This window comes from Drosophila erecta, unplaced genomic scaffold, assembly GCF_003286155.1.
Source record: "Drosophila erecta strain 14021-0224.00,06,07 unplaced genomic scaffold, DereRS2 tig00000021-arrow-pilon, whole genome shotgun sequence".
NCBI lineage: Eukaryota > Metazoa > Arthropoda > Insecta > Diptera > Drosophilidae > Drosophila > Drosophila erecta.
The window spans coordinates 10,795,222-10,811,932 of NW_020825198.1; the positions used below are offsets into that span (position 1 = coordinate 10,795,222).

At 40.6% G+C, this 16,711-nt stretch overlaps 2 protein-coding genes across 12 annotated transcripts in view; one reads left to right on the plus strand and one right to left on the minus strand.

Annotated features, from left to right (window-relative positions):
- The window catches only part of LOC6546340 (RNA binding protein fox-1 homolog 1), a 76,996-nt gene that overhangs the window by 39,727 nt on the left and 20,558 nt on the right, over nucleotides 1–16,711 (plus strand). For all 11 annotated transcript variants that reach the window (XM_026977567.1, XM_015158422.2, XM_026977569.1 and 8 more), the window contains exon 3: nucleotides 14,401–14,883. In XM_026977567.1, coding sequence (XP_026833368.1) covers nucleotides 14,401–14,883 — 483 coding nt within the window. The remainder of the gene's footprint in view (nucleotides 1–14,400; nucleotides 14,884–16,711) is intronic.
- Nucleotides 4,723–5,661, minus strand: LOC6546339. The gene is made up of 2 exons (XM_001972247.3): nucleotides 5,374–5,661; nucleotides 4,723–5,314 (listed from the first exon to the last, which is right to left on the minus strand). The coding sequence occupies exons 1-2, from the start codon at nucleotides 5,491–5,493 to the stop codon at nucleotides 4,934–4,936; spliced, it is 501 nt and encodes a 166-aa protein (XP_001972283.1). The 5' UTR covers nucleotides 5,494–5,661; the 3' UTR covers nucleotides 4,723–4,933.

Sequence of the window (16,711 nt, forward strand, 5' to 3'; positions counted from 1 at the left end):
CTTTCGAATTTTGTAATTGAAACATTTTCTGTAGCCCGGCATTTGTTTACACATTTCGAAATACGTTTACGTATTTCAGGTTTATAGACTGCAGATTCGCGAGAATCTGTTTCTGGCACGGGAATTCCAGACAATTTACGCACATTTAAATTGAAAAGTCCACATGAATGTGTGTACATATATTCCAATGTGTTTATGTATAATTTATTCATTCGGCTTTTGTTTTTTTATTTTTTTGTATTTTTTTTTGGTGTTCCATTTTCATTTTTGTCACGTAACAAATCTGCGCTAAAGTGCAGATGTGTTCGGGGTGAATTTTATATTTGCTTTTGACTTTTTGAACTCAATTCATGTGAAAATAAGCGGATTTATCCGAATATTCTAGGGGTGCATTATTTTATTTCATTCTGGCTTCAGGCATGCCTTTATTTTCAAAATATATATTTTATGGACCGTATTTGTTCGCGTTAATCTATAGTAATTTGGCCATAGTAAAGCGGATCATGCGTATATCTGAACTAGTTATGTTATCAAAATATTAAACCAATATGACTATTTGAAATCGCTTATCAATGGGCTTGTCAAAAAGCTACCAAACCGCGGGCTAAATGAAATAAGTCTGGTGGAAAGATTTTAATGATTGCGTTAACAAAATATTCGTAATTAAATATATATATAATATTAATTTTTTTCTCTTTCTTTCAGGTATGTACCGCTCAAAGAATTATTGGAAAAACATTCAACTAAGTATTAGGACTATTTAATTGATATCGGTGAATCTTTTTCTACACTTTTACTGTACTGCTTTAAGCGATTTTTAATAACAGTAATTTACTGCTTTACCTAACACTCTATTTGTAGCTTTAACTTTTTATGCGGAAATTTCTGTTAGAGAATGGTGTATAAGTTTTGGGTGGGAAGTCGAGCCATACTCATTTACTGCGCCGTAATTCCACAAATTAAAATGCTGTACATGCGGCACGATTGCCATTGCCATTGGTCGCTTAATGAGCAAACTGCTGCCATATCGACATCGTCTGGAGTCTAATTTTAGATGCCTGTGGCCTCCGACTTTGGATGGCCAAGGGATCTGGAATAGGCTGTTGTTTCTGCTTCTGTTTAACCATAAGGCTGTGGGGTTGATACATATATATACACTGACATTACTTGCCATGTTAGAATCGAATCACTTGGAAAATTGCACAGAATCACAGGGTTTTGTAGGAACAGATTGAAGAAAATACGTTAAAACCTAAAGATACAACATTTTCTAACTATTCGCCATATCAAAATTAAGCTAAATTTCACTGATATAATCAACTCAAGTAAATCGATTAGTATTGCACATTAGAAATCCCCAGCAATGAATGCTAATTTGTTTACAGTGTAGTACAGAAAGTCAAAAACGCAGCATGGGGTTGTCTGCTTGAAAAGCAGCAGTAGGAAGGCAGAAAAAGAAGGGAAATAAACAGACTCAAAATCGGGAATAGGGGCTGCCAAAGAGGCTGAGGAAACTTTATTAAAGAGGTAGACGCTTCTGCGATGGACGAGAACACTCCACTCCACAATTACGACAAATCCACAGCTCTCTTGGTGCTCGGTACTCGGAATACCCCAGCTCTTTTGGGTGATAATGCGAACGAACCCCAGAGAACTCGGGGAAACTCGGTGCTCGGGGGATAAAAATAGACAGCAGAAAGGATATTGCAGCAAAAGTGGAGGAACTCTGAGTGCCAAAGAGATGTAAAAGAAAAACGTGGCAGCGGAAAATCTAGAGGAAAAACAGCGGCAAAAGGGAAAATCTCTGCAGTCGCCATGTGTTGCATTTCAAAGTGTGTAAGTTATGGGCAGGGGGTAAATGGAATGAAAAACCTGCGTGCAGAAGAAACACTGCCAGATGAGACGACAAATTACAAGATGTCGAGGGGAAACTGTACTATGATGCTCTACACCTGCGAATCAATCAAGTTCCCCTGCAGTGAAGCAAGCTAACTTGCTCCACTAATTGGTGTCTGGATACGCGGTAATCTGATAACGCGAATTATAATTGCTCATCTTTATTTATGGCTTGTTGAAAAAGGTAAGCTGCTGTGAAAGTGACAATGCAGCTGAATTGGTTCAGATTATATCGATTTGTTTGTTAAAGACCCTTCTTAACTATTAATTTTGTTCACTGCATTTTCGTAAATCGTACATGAATTGGTTAAAATCACCCATCGGTTTCAGCCGAACATTACTGTAGCTTCATAAGGGTCAAAAGCAATCAAAAGCCCAAGTACTTCCCGTATGCAAATGTCTGTTGGGTAATTAAAATCAACTGCATCTTGACCCTACTCAAAGTCGGCCTTTCTCAATTGCATATTTTGGAAGGGCTCTTATATCAAAAATTCCCAAAATATTTGCCATTGCATACATAATATTTGGATGAGAATGTGGAACAGCCACAAGGCATAAGTTGAAGGCCAAGAATTTGGTTCAGTTGGGTTGGGAAAACTTAATTCAAAGGCCAGGATATGCATTAAATTTTTAATTGCTTTCGAGAAGAGAGTTTCCAGTGGGGAGAAATGATGGACGAAAAACCCTTAGGCATATTGAATTCCAATCAGATCATGGTGAAAGTTTAATCATTTTTAATTATGATAAACATTCTTACAAGAATCGATTCGAGAATAGACTCACTCTAAAAGCTACCAAGCAAATCAGTTGCTAGAAATGGTGTACCATGAAATAAGTAAGAGCTTTGGGATAATTAACTGAGTAAGAAGTTATAAACGTAACTTTTGGTTATATGTACATAATGGGAATCAAAACTACACATGCTTAAGGGAAATATACTCATATTAGTTTTATTCGATGAATATGATGTAGAGCTTTGCCGAGAACTTTATGCTCCATTTATTTAGTTAGACCGTAAGCCAAATCTCCGACTAAAGTGCACTTTTTATAATAACAAAAGTTCAATAGTACTTTTTTTTTTTTGTGTGAGTAAAAACTTCTTCCTACTTCTAATCCAAAAAGTTTTGTATAATTTTCACCAAATTTACTTCCCACTCCGGAGCTGTTTTCAACGCAAATAAATTCTGGCTCCTACACATTGACCAAAAACAATTTCCATTAAATTTGGTCTGCCTGCGCAAAGGACCTGTGAAAGTCCTGTAAAATCCCCAGGACATTTATCAACAGAGCTTGTACCGCCAGCTTATTATTCTCTGGCCACATTTCAATGGGAAAATTTTAATTAAGGCTGCGTTGGTCGATGGTCCATGTCCGTTCCGTTCCGTTCAGCCCACTCACCACTAAATCTCGAATGTCAATGAGACTGTGGTCACAAATTTTGCTTCCTGCCGTCCGCATTGGAAGCCATTTGTAATAGAGGCACTGCCACGGGCAGGTGTCGTTGTGGCCAACAAAAAAATGGAGAAATCCCAGCTCAAAGTTCGCTTTTTCCTCGCTCCAGCGTCGCATCTAAAAATGATAAATTATCCGAAAAATTTTGCAAACTCCTGAAAATTACGCATTAAATCATGCAGAAAAGAGGAAAAACAGGGTGTATGTGCACAGTGTGTTTGTGGGGTCGGTGCGCCAGAGGGTCACCAAAGGGTTAAGCAGTGCCAAGTCATTGTATAGTTTACGACTGAGATTTCCCAGTGCGAGCGGGGGCAGTTAGGAAGTTTATCGCTCGCATGAGCTGCAATTTTATTACATTTTTATATTTATTTTTTTGCGTGCTGTGTGTTTCCTTTGTGTTTTATTTAGCCAAAAGGAAAATATTTGTATGTTGCCCTACCGGTCACGTTTGCTTTTTGTGCCGGCTCGTAAATTCGGGCAAACAAACTGCAATTGCACAAGGTGAAGGCATCAGCCAGCGATGAATATTTGCCCCCTACCCACAGCTGGGCTATTTTGTATTTTCATTATTATTACCAGCCAGCAAGCCAGCCAGCCAGCCAGGTGTAGTGGTCGTCGTCTCCTCACTTGGCACATATTTCATGGCTATGATTTACTCCATTGTTCGGGGCTGTTGGCCACCCCAAAACCCTACAACAACACAGCTCGAGCAGAACAAGTGGCCAGTTTTTGGCAACGCCCCCGCAACGTCCACATCATCATCATGATCATCATTGGCAACGGCATCGAAATGTTTGTTTTGGCCCCTTGGACTTGGGTCAAAACTATAGTTGAGACATGAACCTAATTTACTGGCTGAGTGCCTTTCATGCTGTTGGCCTTTTGCGAAGCATTACCAAATGTCTTTATCTCGCTGGCTCTCATTTCCTTTGCAAAGCCCCCTGTATCAACCCATAAACCTTGTGCACGATACACACAGCTGGCCAGATTTATGCAACTTTAATTTTTAAGCAATGCTTGAGCCAACATTTAATGCCAGTTTTATTGGTTACCTGCTTAGCATTGCTTTCTTATGGTTTTCCTTACCATTCCACTCTTTTTGGCGCTCACTTTGTGTTTGGCGCTGCAAGTTAATTGACGGGCAAGCTGGTGAACCCAGCTGAATGTCAATCGATGGGAGCAACCAAAGTTCAAGAGCCTTCGTTAACGTTTGCCTAATTGCCAGTGAGGGAAGAACCAGGCGCACGCCTAAAATGCAAGCAATTTACGCCTTTTTATCAGCCAGCTGTGGGGGCTAAACGCACTCGATGTTGCCAGGATGCATGAGCATCCTTCGAGCCACTTGATGCACCCAACACACAAACGCACACAGAGTGAGAGAGATAGACACGCTCTTAGTTTTTAATGAAGGCTCATCATCAACAATGTTGGCCCATAGAGGCGCACGGCAAGACAAGGTAGGGCTGCTAACCAATTACTTAGTCATTGCAGCCATTAGGGCCAAAATGCTCGGGCGGGATAATTGACACTCCAGTCTGGTCTGAAGGGTATAAAAGCCCCTACCCCCCTCTATCCCGGTCGAAAACTATCGCCAGTACTTGCTCGGAATGCGAATACTGCAAAACGATGGGCATAACCCCCTGCGAAACCTTAGATCGCCCGGCTTCGCATCCTTATCGCCTCCGTCGCCCTCGCCCTCGCCTTCCCCATTCATTTGATGGCAGGTGAGCTGGTGCTTCTCGATTTTGGGATCGTAGCAGATATTGTGGCGCCAGAAGGAGGTGGTCAAGTCAAAGTCCACAGCATTGATGGGCGAAACCATGCAAACGACCACTATCTTGTCCCGTCCCTTCCTCGAGAGCTCCACATCCTTGCACATGGTTATGACGACGTGTGAGTGCTCATTGGGGCTCAGGACTCCCCAGCGGGGTCGTATACTGAACTTGCCATGCACTGTGCTTTGCACCTGGTGATTTTATGAGAATATACATCAATAATAGTGATATGATTCGAATAATTGCATACCTTGTAGGTCACTGTCTTTTCGCCAACATTTCTGATGGTTATTTCCTGCTTGTCGTTGGTTTTTGTGAAGTTTAAAGTGCTATTCGGTGAGACTTCTAGTGAATTTGAATTTGCAGACATGTTGGTTAAAAACTGTTTTGAAAAACTACTTAGTTACTCGTACGTTTTACATTTACTTAAAATTTCGTTAAAACTAAATTAAAAACGTGTATCTACACAAAGATTTTGGGAAACCGACTGAATTGAGCTAGACATCCATTAAAACAGTTGTTAAAAAGCCAACTGAGCAAAAGGAAAGGTGATGTAAATAAATAAACGAGTAAATCTTAATCCTATCCTTAACATTTTCGGAAAAGCCAAACTTTGTTCCCCCTGGGATTTTAATCCTTTCTTACCCATAGAGCCATAATAATCACCTTTTAGTAACCGCATTGCGGAGGCGCCTCCCTTTACACACAATTGACCCGAATGTGTGGGACCAAGTTGTGGGGCACGTATTAATTACATTTCAACGGTCGCCGCTCAGGCAAATCACAAAATCCAGTCAGCGCCAACAAAACCGACAACAAACAAACGAGCAGCAACAACAACAACATTTACAGCCAACAATTTGCTTTCGAAAGCAACAAAAGGGGAGAAACAAAAGTTCCCACACACAATCACTTGGATTTTGAGTTGGGCATTGCAGGGGCTTCACAATCCTTGGCCAGTCGAGCATTTTGAGCTTAGCCGGCGCTTAGGCTAAATGACCAACCAGCAGTTGGTAGTATCTACTAGTGGCCAGTGGCCAGAACCACGCAGTAGTGGCAACAACAATAAGCTGTAAAATTAATTGATTTACAAGTGTGAAAATGCGCAGAGCGAGACAGGTGGGGCAATGGCAGCGGGTCATAACAATAACGCCTGTCGGGAAATGAGAATGAAAATGAGAATGAAAACGAAAACGTACCTTAAGAATGCGCATTTAGTTCTAGCTTAGTTCAGTGTGTATCAACACACACACACACACAGAGTGTAAACTACAATCCGCTTAACGGTAATTGCCCTACAACGCCCACGCCACTAAAACACTGTTATTGCAGTGGGAAAAAATGTGTGAACTGCGGAAATGTTATTAGAAGTTAGCAGAAGACGTCGCAAGAACATGGTTATTGAAGGTTTTTCGAAATGTATTCATATATTAAGTAGGGAAATGCATTTTCACTATAAACCCCTGCATTTTATGTAACTTATTAAATACAAACTAATTAGAAATACATTTTTTCTTAAATGAGTATACCAAAATATGTAAGAAATCGGCGTTTTAATGAATTTTGCCACGTGTAGCATGGCGTTTTGTCGCGTGCTCTTTAAAGAAAACCTAATGGCAACCGGCCACGCCCACTTCCTGCACCTGCTACATCCATAAATTGCGTGTAATTTTGGATTTCTTACTGTTTGAATGCTCGCAAAGCTCATTTATATTTCATAAACCCAAAGGTTTCTGGCAGGTGAAGTGCAGTGGGTGGCCGGAAGAAGGCTTTTGTTTTTCAGCCGTTAGTTCCTTCCGCTTCGACTGCTTGTTTATTTGCCTACGTACTGTTCGGTTCCGTTCCGTTATGTTCCGTTTTGTTTTTTTGTTTTGTTTTGTTTTGGGCCTGTTTGTTTGGGCCTTGTTTGTGGATGGCAATTTAATAAGCGTCTTGGGGCTTTGCGTGTTTCTTTTCGGAGCCCGTATAAAAAAGCTGGCGGGGCCTTTAAGGCTTCCATTAAAGAGGTGTTGCCCATTGATTGCATGAAGGGGTTGCCTGATTTATGGTTTCCTTGACTTACTGGGCGTAAGTCGAGTACAGTGGACAAATATTGTAACTTTGATTGCATCTAATGCTTAAGCGCGAAAATCAATCAATGGCAACAGCAAGCGACATCGTCTCGATTTCGCTGCAATCGCTGCAATCACGAGAGTCGTTTATTTGTTGCCGAATCGTGGCTAAAATGCTGTTCAATTGCGTCTGGCTTTTTGGGGGTAATTCAATGGAGACAAGTGAGCTCTCGACTTGAACCCACACAGAGAAAAATGTGTATCAATTGCAATTACGTTGTAATATCTGATGGGAAGTAAATGTGATTATAATGACGAGGGGTTCAATTGGTGGGGGCACAGAAATATGATTCGCTCGCTACAAGAACATAATTTAGATAAAATTAAAGCTAGAAAAGCTATATAAACACCCTTTTTAAAAAAGAAATCCATGTTTTCTCGAATGGCTGACAAACTTTATTGCTTGCGCTGCCAGTGCAATCCATAAAATATATGTGAACCTGGGAGTAAACGGTCTCCACTGTAATGTGATATTTCTGGCTTGATTGCGCTTTCGGTTCAATTGGCGATTACCGATTGGTACTTCATCATTCCGTAAACGATGTCAGAGGGGAAAAATAAATTTTCGTCCACTCGATAATCGCTATCCAATTAAGAGAGAAAACTTCAAACATGCTGACTCTCGACGATTCTACGGCGGACACGTATTTAGCATGGGTTTCGCATCATTTCAAATGCGTTTCGTTGCTGCAGCCCTTTGGACACGCTTTCATGATGCCTGTTAGCCCATGAAAGAAGCCACATCAAAAATATAAATAAAAGTAAAGTTTATCTTGGATGTTTTTTGATGTTGCGCCAATTGACAGGGCCTTTAATTTCTTCGGGGTTTTCTTTTTTTTTTTTTGTGTTCGTTGCCGTGTATTTTTGGTTTTTTATTTTCCTTTGGTCTTGTCAACGCATCGTTCGACTGCCATAATTCAAGTCTTCTGTCTGTTGGTGGCACGCCGTTTGCATAGCCAAACATTTGCTCTTAAATAAAAATTTATTTGGTATTTGTGCGAGTTTTTTCACTCACATTTTGCCTTGTTTATTGACAAGTTGAGGGAACGTGAAGATCTCTGCGCTTTTTGTTTTATGTATTTACTTCTTTGACTCTTTGTGCGCTTTTCGATATTTGTCTTCATTTATTTATATTGATTTTTGTGCTACTGCCGAGGGTTTCGCCGCTGATTTAGTACCTATATTTGCGATGGTAGACAGCGAGTGGTCATTGGCCAATTTCGTTTTCATTTGCTAAGCCAGTGAGTAATCACAATGCATTTATCTATCGACCTTTTCGCACACACTCTACCCTCTCGCTCGCACAGTGGCTTTTCAATTATTTAATTTTCCGCTCACGTTTTGTTAGTTTTTCACGTAGATTTTTCATTGGCCCTCCAGCTAAATGCGACAAAAGGAAAATCCCAACGAAATTTCGCGATAAAAATCTTCGCACAAGAAGCGAACCCGAAAGTGCATCTTCAGCTTTCGGAGGCGGCGACATTCTCACGTTTCCATTGGCATTAAGGTTTAGTTGATCGCCTTCGCCATTTAAAGGGGATTGAAAGGGGGTAGTATAAAATACACTGGGAACTATTGCTACACGCATCAATCACGAGATGTTCAGGTGTAATTTAGAAAGATGTGCAAAACTTCAGCTATATTGTAATGAGTTCTTTGACTGGGTTGTGTTACAAAACTTTCTATTCGTTTTTTGCAATATTTCATTAGTGTGTTTGCATTTCTACCACATTTTAATATCTCAGCTTGGCTTAACTATGAAAGCAGTTAGCATTTTTCGCAGTGCATGTGTGGGTGTGTGGCACTTTTCCCATTCACTCGCTCATGCTTCATTTGGCAAAGCTGCAAGGCAATTGATGACAGACCCGGAGTTGGAGCTTCGACTTTGGGTAAGGCAGCATAAATTCCATTTAAATGGCAAACCAGTCCTCAGCTGCATCATCATCATCATCGTCATCGTCATCGTCATCGTCATCGTGATGCATCTTCAGCTACTTCAGGTTGGGCCATTAACAACTATGGAAACTGCTATATGTGGGCAGCCCAGTGACATACTAAAGTGGCACCTCAGGAAAGCAGCAAATATATTTATATATAAAAAAATAATAATAAGAAAAACCGCATGTCTGCACGAGGTAACAGAAACCGCATTTAAATGCCGGTCTGCAATTCAAGTTTCGCTTTTGGTTTTTGCAGATGCGCAGGCAGCGACGACCGTTTCCCCTGTTTTTCCCTTCTATATATCCCGATTTTTCAGCCAACCGGTTTTATGGCTTAGCCAAGTTTGCCTAGGGCCATCTATTCTTGTTTTTTCTGTTTTTGCTGGCATTTCTGTTTGGGTTTTAGCCGTTTCCCGTTTGCCAAACGTTTGGTCGTTGTTGTGAATATTGCTGCTGTAGGCACCTGCATTTGACGTTTTAGGTTTACCGTTTTGCAGTGGCAGTTTTCCACTGCTAACCTGGTCAGTTATTGCCCAGTGCTTTGCCCTGCCGGGCTGTAATTTCATTCATAAAGTTGGCCTACTGTGCGTTTCGTAACTTTAGGTTTAATGGGGAGAAATGGTAAAGCAGTTTTTTGCCACAAGCAAAAACTATTGTTTATGATAGATTTTGCTAGATATCCAATTGTGTTTTTATCTAATACGCTTTGCATTCTTAAAATTGCGCCTTGCAAATAAAAGAGTATAAGGTTTTTAGACTGTGGCACCTACAAAAATCTTCCAAGTTTGTTTGTTAAAGTATCCCTACTTAATGGTCCTATTTTATCCTTGAACAAGTGGATGGGAATGAGCATTAAGCTCAGCCCTAATGGTGGACAAGAAAGCTGGGCTTATTGCCTTTCAGTGCTCATTAAGTATACGAGATGTGTGACGCGCTTTTCATTAATTTTCCCACCCAACCACCCACTCAGTTGCATTGCAATGCGATGCTGTAGTGTTTGTCTTATTAAAAGGATGCAGAGTGGCGAACATGGCATCTTGTGTATTTTGAAATACATTTCCGTTCTGTTGATTTGCAAGCAGATTGCAAGCACACACATGGGCACCCGAGTATTTGTATCTTGTATCTCGTCGCTATGCACCCGCATGCTGCAATTTCAGAGCCCGAGCGATTCCTGCAGTCATATTACATGTCACAGCACCTGAACTTCCTCTAACACTTCAACACGCTGTCGCTGTAATTTCCTGTTGGCAAAAACTGAAAACTGGCAGTGGCTGAAGAGCTCTGTTTGTGTGTAGTGTCCTAATTTGTACAAGGACTGGCTCTCGAGCTTAATATCCTTGGGTGGCTACGTCGAATTGCAATTGCAATTGGCATGTAAATTGAATTGGCACGTGCTGCATTCGCTTTCCGTGGCAATTATGGAGATGTGACCTTCCATTAGGCCAAAAATCCTGACCGGATCACATCTCACCAAACTAGGCACTGACACATTGCCGTGACATCGATATATGTATATGTATATAATACTTTCCAAACGTATCTGGGCGGCAGACGTGACCTGCATCGACCCACTTGCAACTTAAACGCCCATTGAGCAATCACCAAAAATCAGTCGAAATCAAAGAGACCCAACCAAGTTTAATGCAAAACAATCGGTTGGCGCGCGCTAGGCAAATTTTCAGTTTCAATTGGCAGCGTTTTTTAGTAGACACTTTTTTTTGTGTATTTTTTTTTGTTTTAATTCGCATTCACGGCATGAGCCAAGCAACCAAGTTGGCCCGGCTTTTTAACGAGCGTCGCCCCAAATTTGCCATTGCATCGTAGACCAAAATTGGCGCTTCGATCGCTGAATTGCGTCAGCGATTGAGCAATTGGTCAAATTCAAATGCCTTCTCTGACTATGTCAGGTTCAAACTTGGCCGGGTGTTTGGCACAGGAATACGTTATGGGCGTTGGTAATGTTAATCGAAACGGACGCACACGGCAAAAAATAAAAAGAAGAGTAGATTTTGGTTTGAGGGAAAAGTACGCAGTCAAAGCACATGAAAAAATTTCACTCACCATTCACGTCACGGTTTATAAATATTCCGTTGATGTAATGCGCCTGAAACCGCTCACATAATTTATATATAATTCGGTTTGACTTCTGACAAGTGTGGCAGCCTTTCGGGTTTCCTTAGTTTCTGTCTAAATATTTTGGTGCGATTCAAGACATTATTCAACAAAAACACAAAGTACGAGTTTGAAAATCTTGAAAGTCTCGCGGAAAGTATAATTGCACAAGATCAAAGGAGGCTGTGTCTTAAAAACCTTGTAACCAATCATAAAAATATAACTTACTATTAAGAAATTCGTCTTTTTCCAAGGTATTAAAACTAAGAGTAATTGAGCTAATAAATAACGTACTACATCGTTATTTTTAAATGATGGTCCATCAAAATGTAAATTTCTCTGCTCGCCAGTGTAATTACATTTCACTTACTTGTCCAGTTTTGCTTCTTGTTCGAAATGCATTTCCCAGCGTGATTTTTTCAGGTTTTTCCACCCCACAAATATTTGAACGCATTTTTCTTTCATATTTATTTTTCTTTTCGAGGTGCGTATATATTGTTTCTCTTTGGTTTTTTGCGGCGCCCATCAATCACCAGCCGTGGAATGTGTGACACACATTGAACGTAACGCATACGCAGCGTGTGCTGCCAAAACGTAATATTATTAAATGAGAATGGAAAAATGGTCTAATATTTTTTCAGCATCGAACCGCCGAAAAATCGCCCGGTAGACAAAACGCTTGAATGCGGCCACTTGAAAGTGCAGCAAGCGAAATTGTTGCAAAATGGAAGCGTAAAGTGTTTTGTTGAAAATTCTCCAAAAACAACAGTGGCGAATGTAAACAAAAAACGATGGCAGTTGGCGCTGTTGGCCCCAGTCAATAAAACAGTGCCAGCTGCCGACAATTTTTGTTGCCTCTTGATGTTATTTTTTTTGCCTTTTTTCTTATGCTGCAGAGTAACTACAAATGCAAATTGCCAGGGCCGCAGTGCCGAACGAAATATTTGCCATGTAAATATGGCCCCTGAAAAAAGAAAAAAAAATGTGTAAAAAAGGAATACTTTTTCGTCCTGGCCCTTGGTCCGCACTGTTCAAGAGCAATTAAATGAAAAATATTTGCGAATGCAGCGAAGTATTTGCTTCAAGTGCCTGTGACCCCGCGTTCAAAATACCGTTGACAGGAAATTATGAAACTCATTGGGAGTTGTTTAAGGACAAAGTTTCTGAATGGAAAACTTTAAGACGGGACAGACGCACATACGCAGCCTTATTAGGCGAAGATGGTTGTGGTTCTCAAGTGCAAGTCAGCACAGCACTGTCGGAAAAGCGGGTTGGAAAATCGGGGGGAAAACATTTTCATTGGCACAACAGAATGAATTTTCATACAAATTTTATGTAAATTCAACATGACAAGTTTCTCCTTTATGCTTTTTTCTCTTTCTGCACACGCTGTTTAGTTTTACGCTAATATATAGGTGTGGCATGTATGCGCGAGCATAGGAGTGCGCATATATCATGGGTTGGCCAACGTGGCGGATGAGCAACATGAGCACCAATTTGCACGGCGGATTGTGTCACTAGTTGGGGAGGGCGGAGAATATCAGGGCACAGATACTTGCACCTCGCCTACTTGTCATATGTGGCTTGCATTTAATTAACAAGCTAATTTTTCAAAGCGCAAATCGCCAAGATGCCGAAACAGAGCACACACGCATATGACGACTGCAATTGGATGGGCTGTGCCAAAAGAAATAGCATTAAAATAAACTTAAATCATACCCATAGAGGCATTGATATATATTTGCGGCCAAGATAGATGAACTGTGTCCATCGGATGAAATAGTTTAGCGTCTAGGCATTTAACATAGCTTTTGGCTATTTTTAAGCTGCACTAATTAAACGAAACTAAACTAAACTGCAGCAGAAACCCATTAGTCTCTGTACGTTTTCGTAACAACATTGCATGTGGGAAAAGCAGCGTTTATTAATTGAAAAGCAAACATAAGCACTGTAAAACGTAGCATTCAAGTCGTACCATTTTACCTGCATTTCTGTGACATTTGCATTAAATCTCAGAATTAATAACCATTTTATGTAAGCAGCTGCTGCAGCGGCAAACATTTCCATAGCCAAAAACATATTAAAATGCCACTCACACGATAAGCCTGGTTCTATCCATTCTGGCAACCGGAAAAAAAGATATTCAGCAAAAGTTTTCTTTTAGCTCCCCCCAAACCCCTATGTGTATATGAATTTAGCCAACAAGCAACAATAAGCTGCAAATTTTGCATATTTCATAGCTGCTGACAGTGGTTGGGTTGGCAGTCCGGGCGAGACAAGCCAAATAATGGCGAAAATTTATACAAATAAAACTGACAATTTAAAGCGCATTTCGTTATCCCCGCTCTAAAGCCCAACGAAATCCTGGCCCTCATCCAGACTGCCACCTTGCCACCTTGCCACTTTGCCTGTTTGCCCAACTGGTTGTCTGTCTGTCTTTCTGTCTGTGTGTGTCCTTTGTCTAACGGAGAGCTTAATACGGAAAGCTCTGGACCAGCTACCGATGGGGTTACCACCTGGAAAATAAACTACCTGGGTTTAATTTTGCACTTTTACGGGCACAGTCAACCCACACACGCACACACGCAAATGGGAAAATGCTTAGCATGAGGTTAGGAAAGTGGAAAGCCCAAGTATGTAGCATGAAAAGTATAACCGGGTAAAATTAATACCCAAGTGATTAATTTTCTATTTTCTAAAAGAGTAAAACCATTACACAATATGATATTAAATATATTTGCCTATGAGTAAAGTGATAAGTTGCAGCATTTAAGTTTTCTTAGCAAAAATGCATAGAAGATCGACGCTGCACACATTTTCTAAGAAATGTTGTCAGCAATTATTTAAAGAAAATTCATATACTGATGAAATTCTACAAAAGTAAACTCCTTTTTTATTATTAATTGAAGTGTACAGACAGCATTCATAAAACTAAATAGTTATCGAATGATTGCTCATGCAACATACTGTAGTGGATTTTTTGGAGTGTAAATTAGGGTGTACTTACACTTGTACGACCATTACTAATCCATAAACCCATCTCTCTTTCTCTCTCTCTGCTTCTCTTTCCCCGTTCTCTCTTTCCGTTTCGTTTCTTTTCTGAACATGCAGCACATGGTGCAGGCGGGCGTGGCGCCTTTTCCGGGCGCTCCGGCCGGCTATGCCGCCGCTCCGAATCCTGGAGCAGCGGTTGTTGCCGCAGCGGCCGCCGCCCAACAGCAGCAGCAGCAGCAACAACAACAGCAGCAGCAGCAGCAGGCCCAGCAGCAACAGCAACAACAGGTGGCCGGCGGACAACCCAACGCCGCGGACAGTTTGTCCATGGCAGTGGCAGCGGCAGCGGCCAAACAGTCTGCTGATCCAGTGACCCAAATGAAATCGGCCAGCGAGGCAGCCGCAGGATCTGGCAGCAGCAATAACAACAACACAGCTGGGGCGGGAGCAGGAGCAGGAGCGCCAGGAACCGCCGGAGGATTGACCACAGAATATTCAAGTGGCGGCTGTGGGGGCGGCGGCGCATCAACGGCCAATTCGGTGGTGGTGGCCACCAGTGTTTCCGACGTTGTCAATGCCTCGCTGTACATGCAACAGAAGGTGAGTTTGCCTGGACAATTGTTTGACCTATGCCCCCAGCCTCCGTACACCTACCCACCCATCCCACTTTCAAACAGCCATCCATCCAACCATCCAACCATCCAACCATCCACCCACCAACCAATTCAACCCACTCGCTCGCTATCAGTCTATTTGTGTTTGTGTGTGTTTGTTATGCATTTGTAGCTGTGTTTGGTTTTTGGCTTTTGGGTTCGCATCGGTTTGGTTTGGTTCGGTTTGGTCTGCTTTGGTTTGTAGCTACAGAGATGGCGACAGACACACAGATACTTATATGCCAGTGCTACACCGATCGAAAATTCATAACTTCACATACACAACAATACATGAATATTTGTTTTTAGTATATTTTTGTATAAACTCGTTTCTCAAATTCATATATGAAACTTGATGACGCATTTGAATTTATTTCTTAAAAGTGCGTGTGGAATGATAAGTCATTTAAATATACAGCATAATAATTTGTTTAAATGTTTTATTTTGTATATATTTTAGAAGTCAAATCAAAAGTATGCCAAAATAGGCAATATTTTTGTGTGTATCTTATTATTTTATGTTATTAGTATATAATTTTTCCCAGTGTAAGCCAGGGCAAACAAATAAAAGCCGTGCTTGTTATCGCTATTGCACCTGCTCTTGTTTAGTCGGTATTTTTTTTGTTGGTGTGAGCGCTTTGCTTTTACATTTTTAATTGCAGCAAGCTGCACAGAGAAAAATGCCTTCAGCAAGCAACACTCACGCACTTTGGCATTCACAAACACACTTACACACACACACCGTACTCACTTGTGTTTGTTTGTGTTGGGCGTTTTTGTAGCATACTTTTAGTGGCTGCTAGCTCTCGTTTCCTATTTGACCCTGGAGCTGGATTTCAGTGTGCTGTGTAGTTTATTGTTTCTCAGCTTCTAATTAAAAATTGACTATAGCACACACGTTGGCATAAACATGCTAGAGTTTTCCGCAGTATCTCTGAAATCATGTGCATTCCATGAAAGCACACACTTATATATTTAAACAACTTTAAAAAGAGCAAAACAGAAATGCTTGTGGGCTAGAAGGTCGAGATAGAAAATGGAAAATCAGCTGAATAAATACAAACCCTTGTTTGGTCATTGACCAAAGGTATTTACTTATGGAAATGGATTCGTGCATTTGAATAATTTAATAGATAAGAGCAATACAGTATTTCTCATAAGCAGGCCAATATTAAACACAAGAAATTTGAATTTCGTTAGAAGAACATTTGTGCCTTGCAGGTGTAATAAATACTCAATATTTAATCAGGCGAAATAAATGTGTTTTGTGCTTTTGTTCTTTTGCAACCTTTGACTGGCTTTATGTTCACGTAGTTCACAATTAATTAAATTGTGCGCTCTTCAATAAGAACAATACGCAATATTAATCCTCACACTTTCAATAGCTCCATTCCTTTTGTTGTTGTTCAGTCGTCCTGCGGCTATAAGCACCGAAAATGACAAATTATTTTAGACTTGAACATGGTTTGGGAAATTTAATATGCTTATTTTAAACCGACTGAAGACCATGGTCAGTTAAACCAAATCCTTGGCATTAAATCCAGTGGTTAAGTCTCTTGAATGTGCAATAACTTTGGTCAACACATTTCTATTTATTTCCTCTCGTCCAAACATTCAATTACTCAGAAAATTCCATTCAATTAAATGTTTATCAATATTAATTGGCTAAGCAACAGCACCAACTAAAAAGGCTGTCGAAGTGAAAATAAAGATAAAATGTAATTGAAAAGTGAAAATTAGGACCACAAAATGATGATGAAATCTTGGGAAAAGTA

What these genes read in the sequence shown, in the direction of transcription:
- LOC6546339 (XM_001972247.3), bottom strand. Translation starts at nt 5,493, where the DNA reads ATGTCTGCAAATTCAAATTCACTAGAAGTCTCACCGAATAGCACTTTA. An exon ending in AAAAGACAGTGACCTACAAG is followed by an intron (nt 5,315 to 5,373) that starts GTATGCAATTAT and finishes TAAAATCACCAG; the next exon opens with GTGCAAAGCACAGTGCATGG.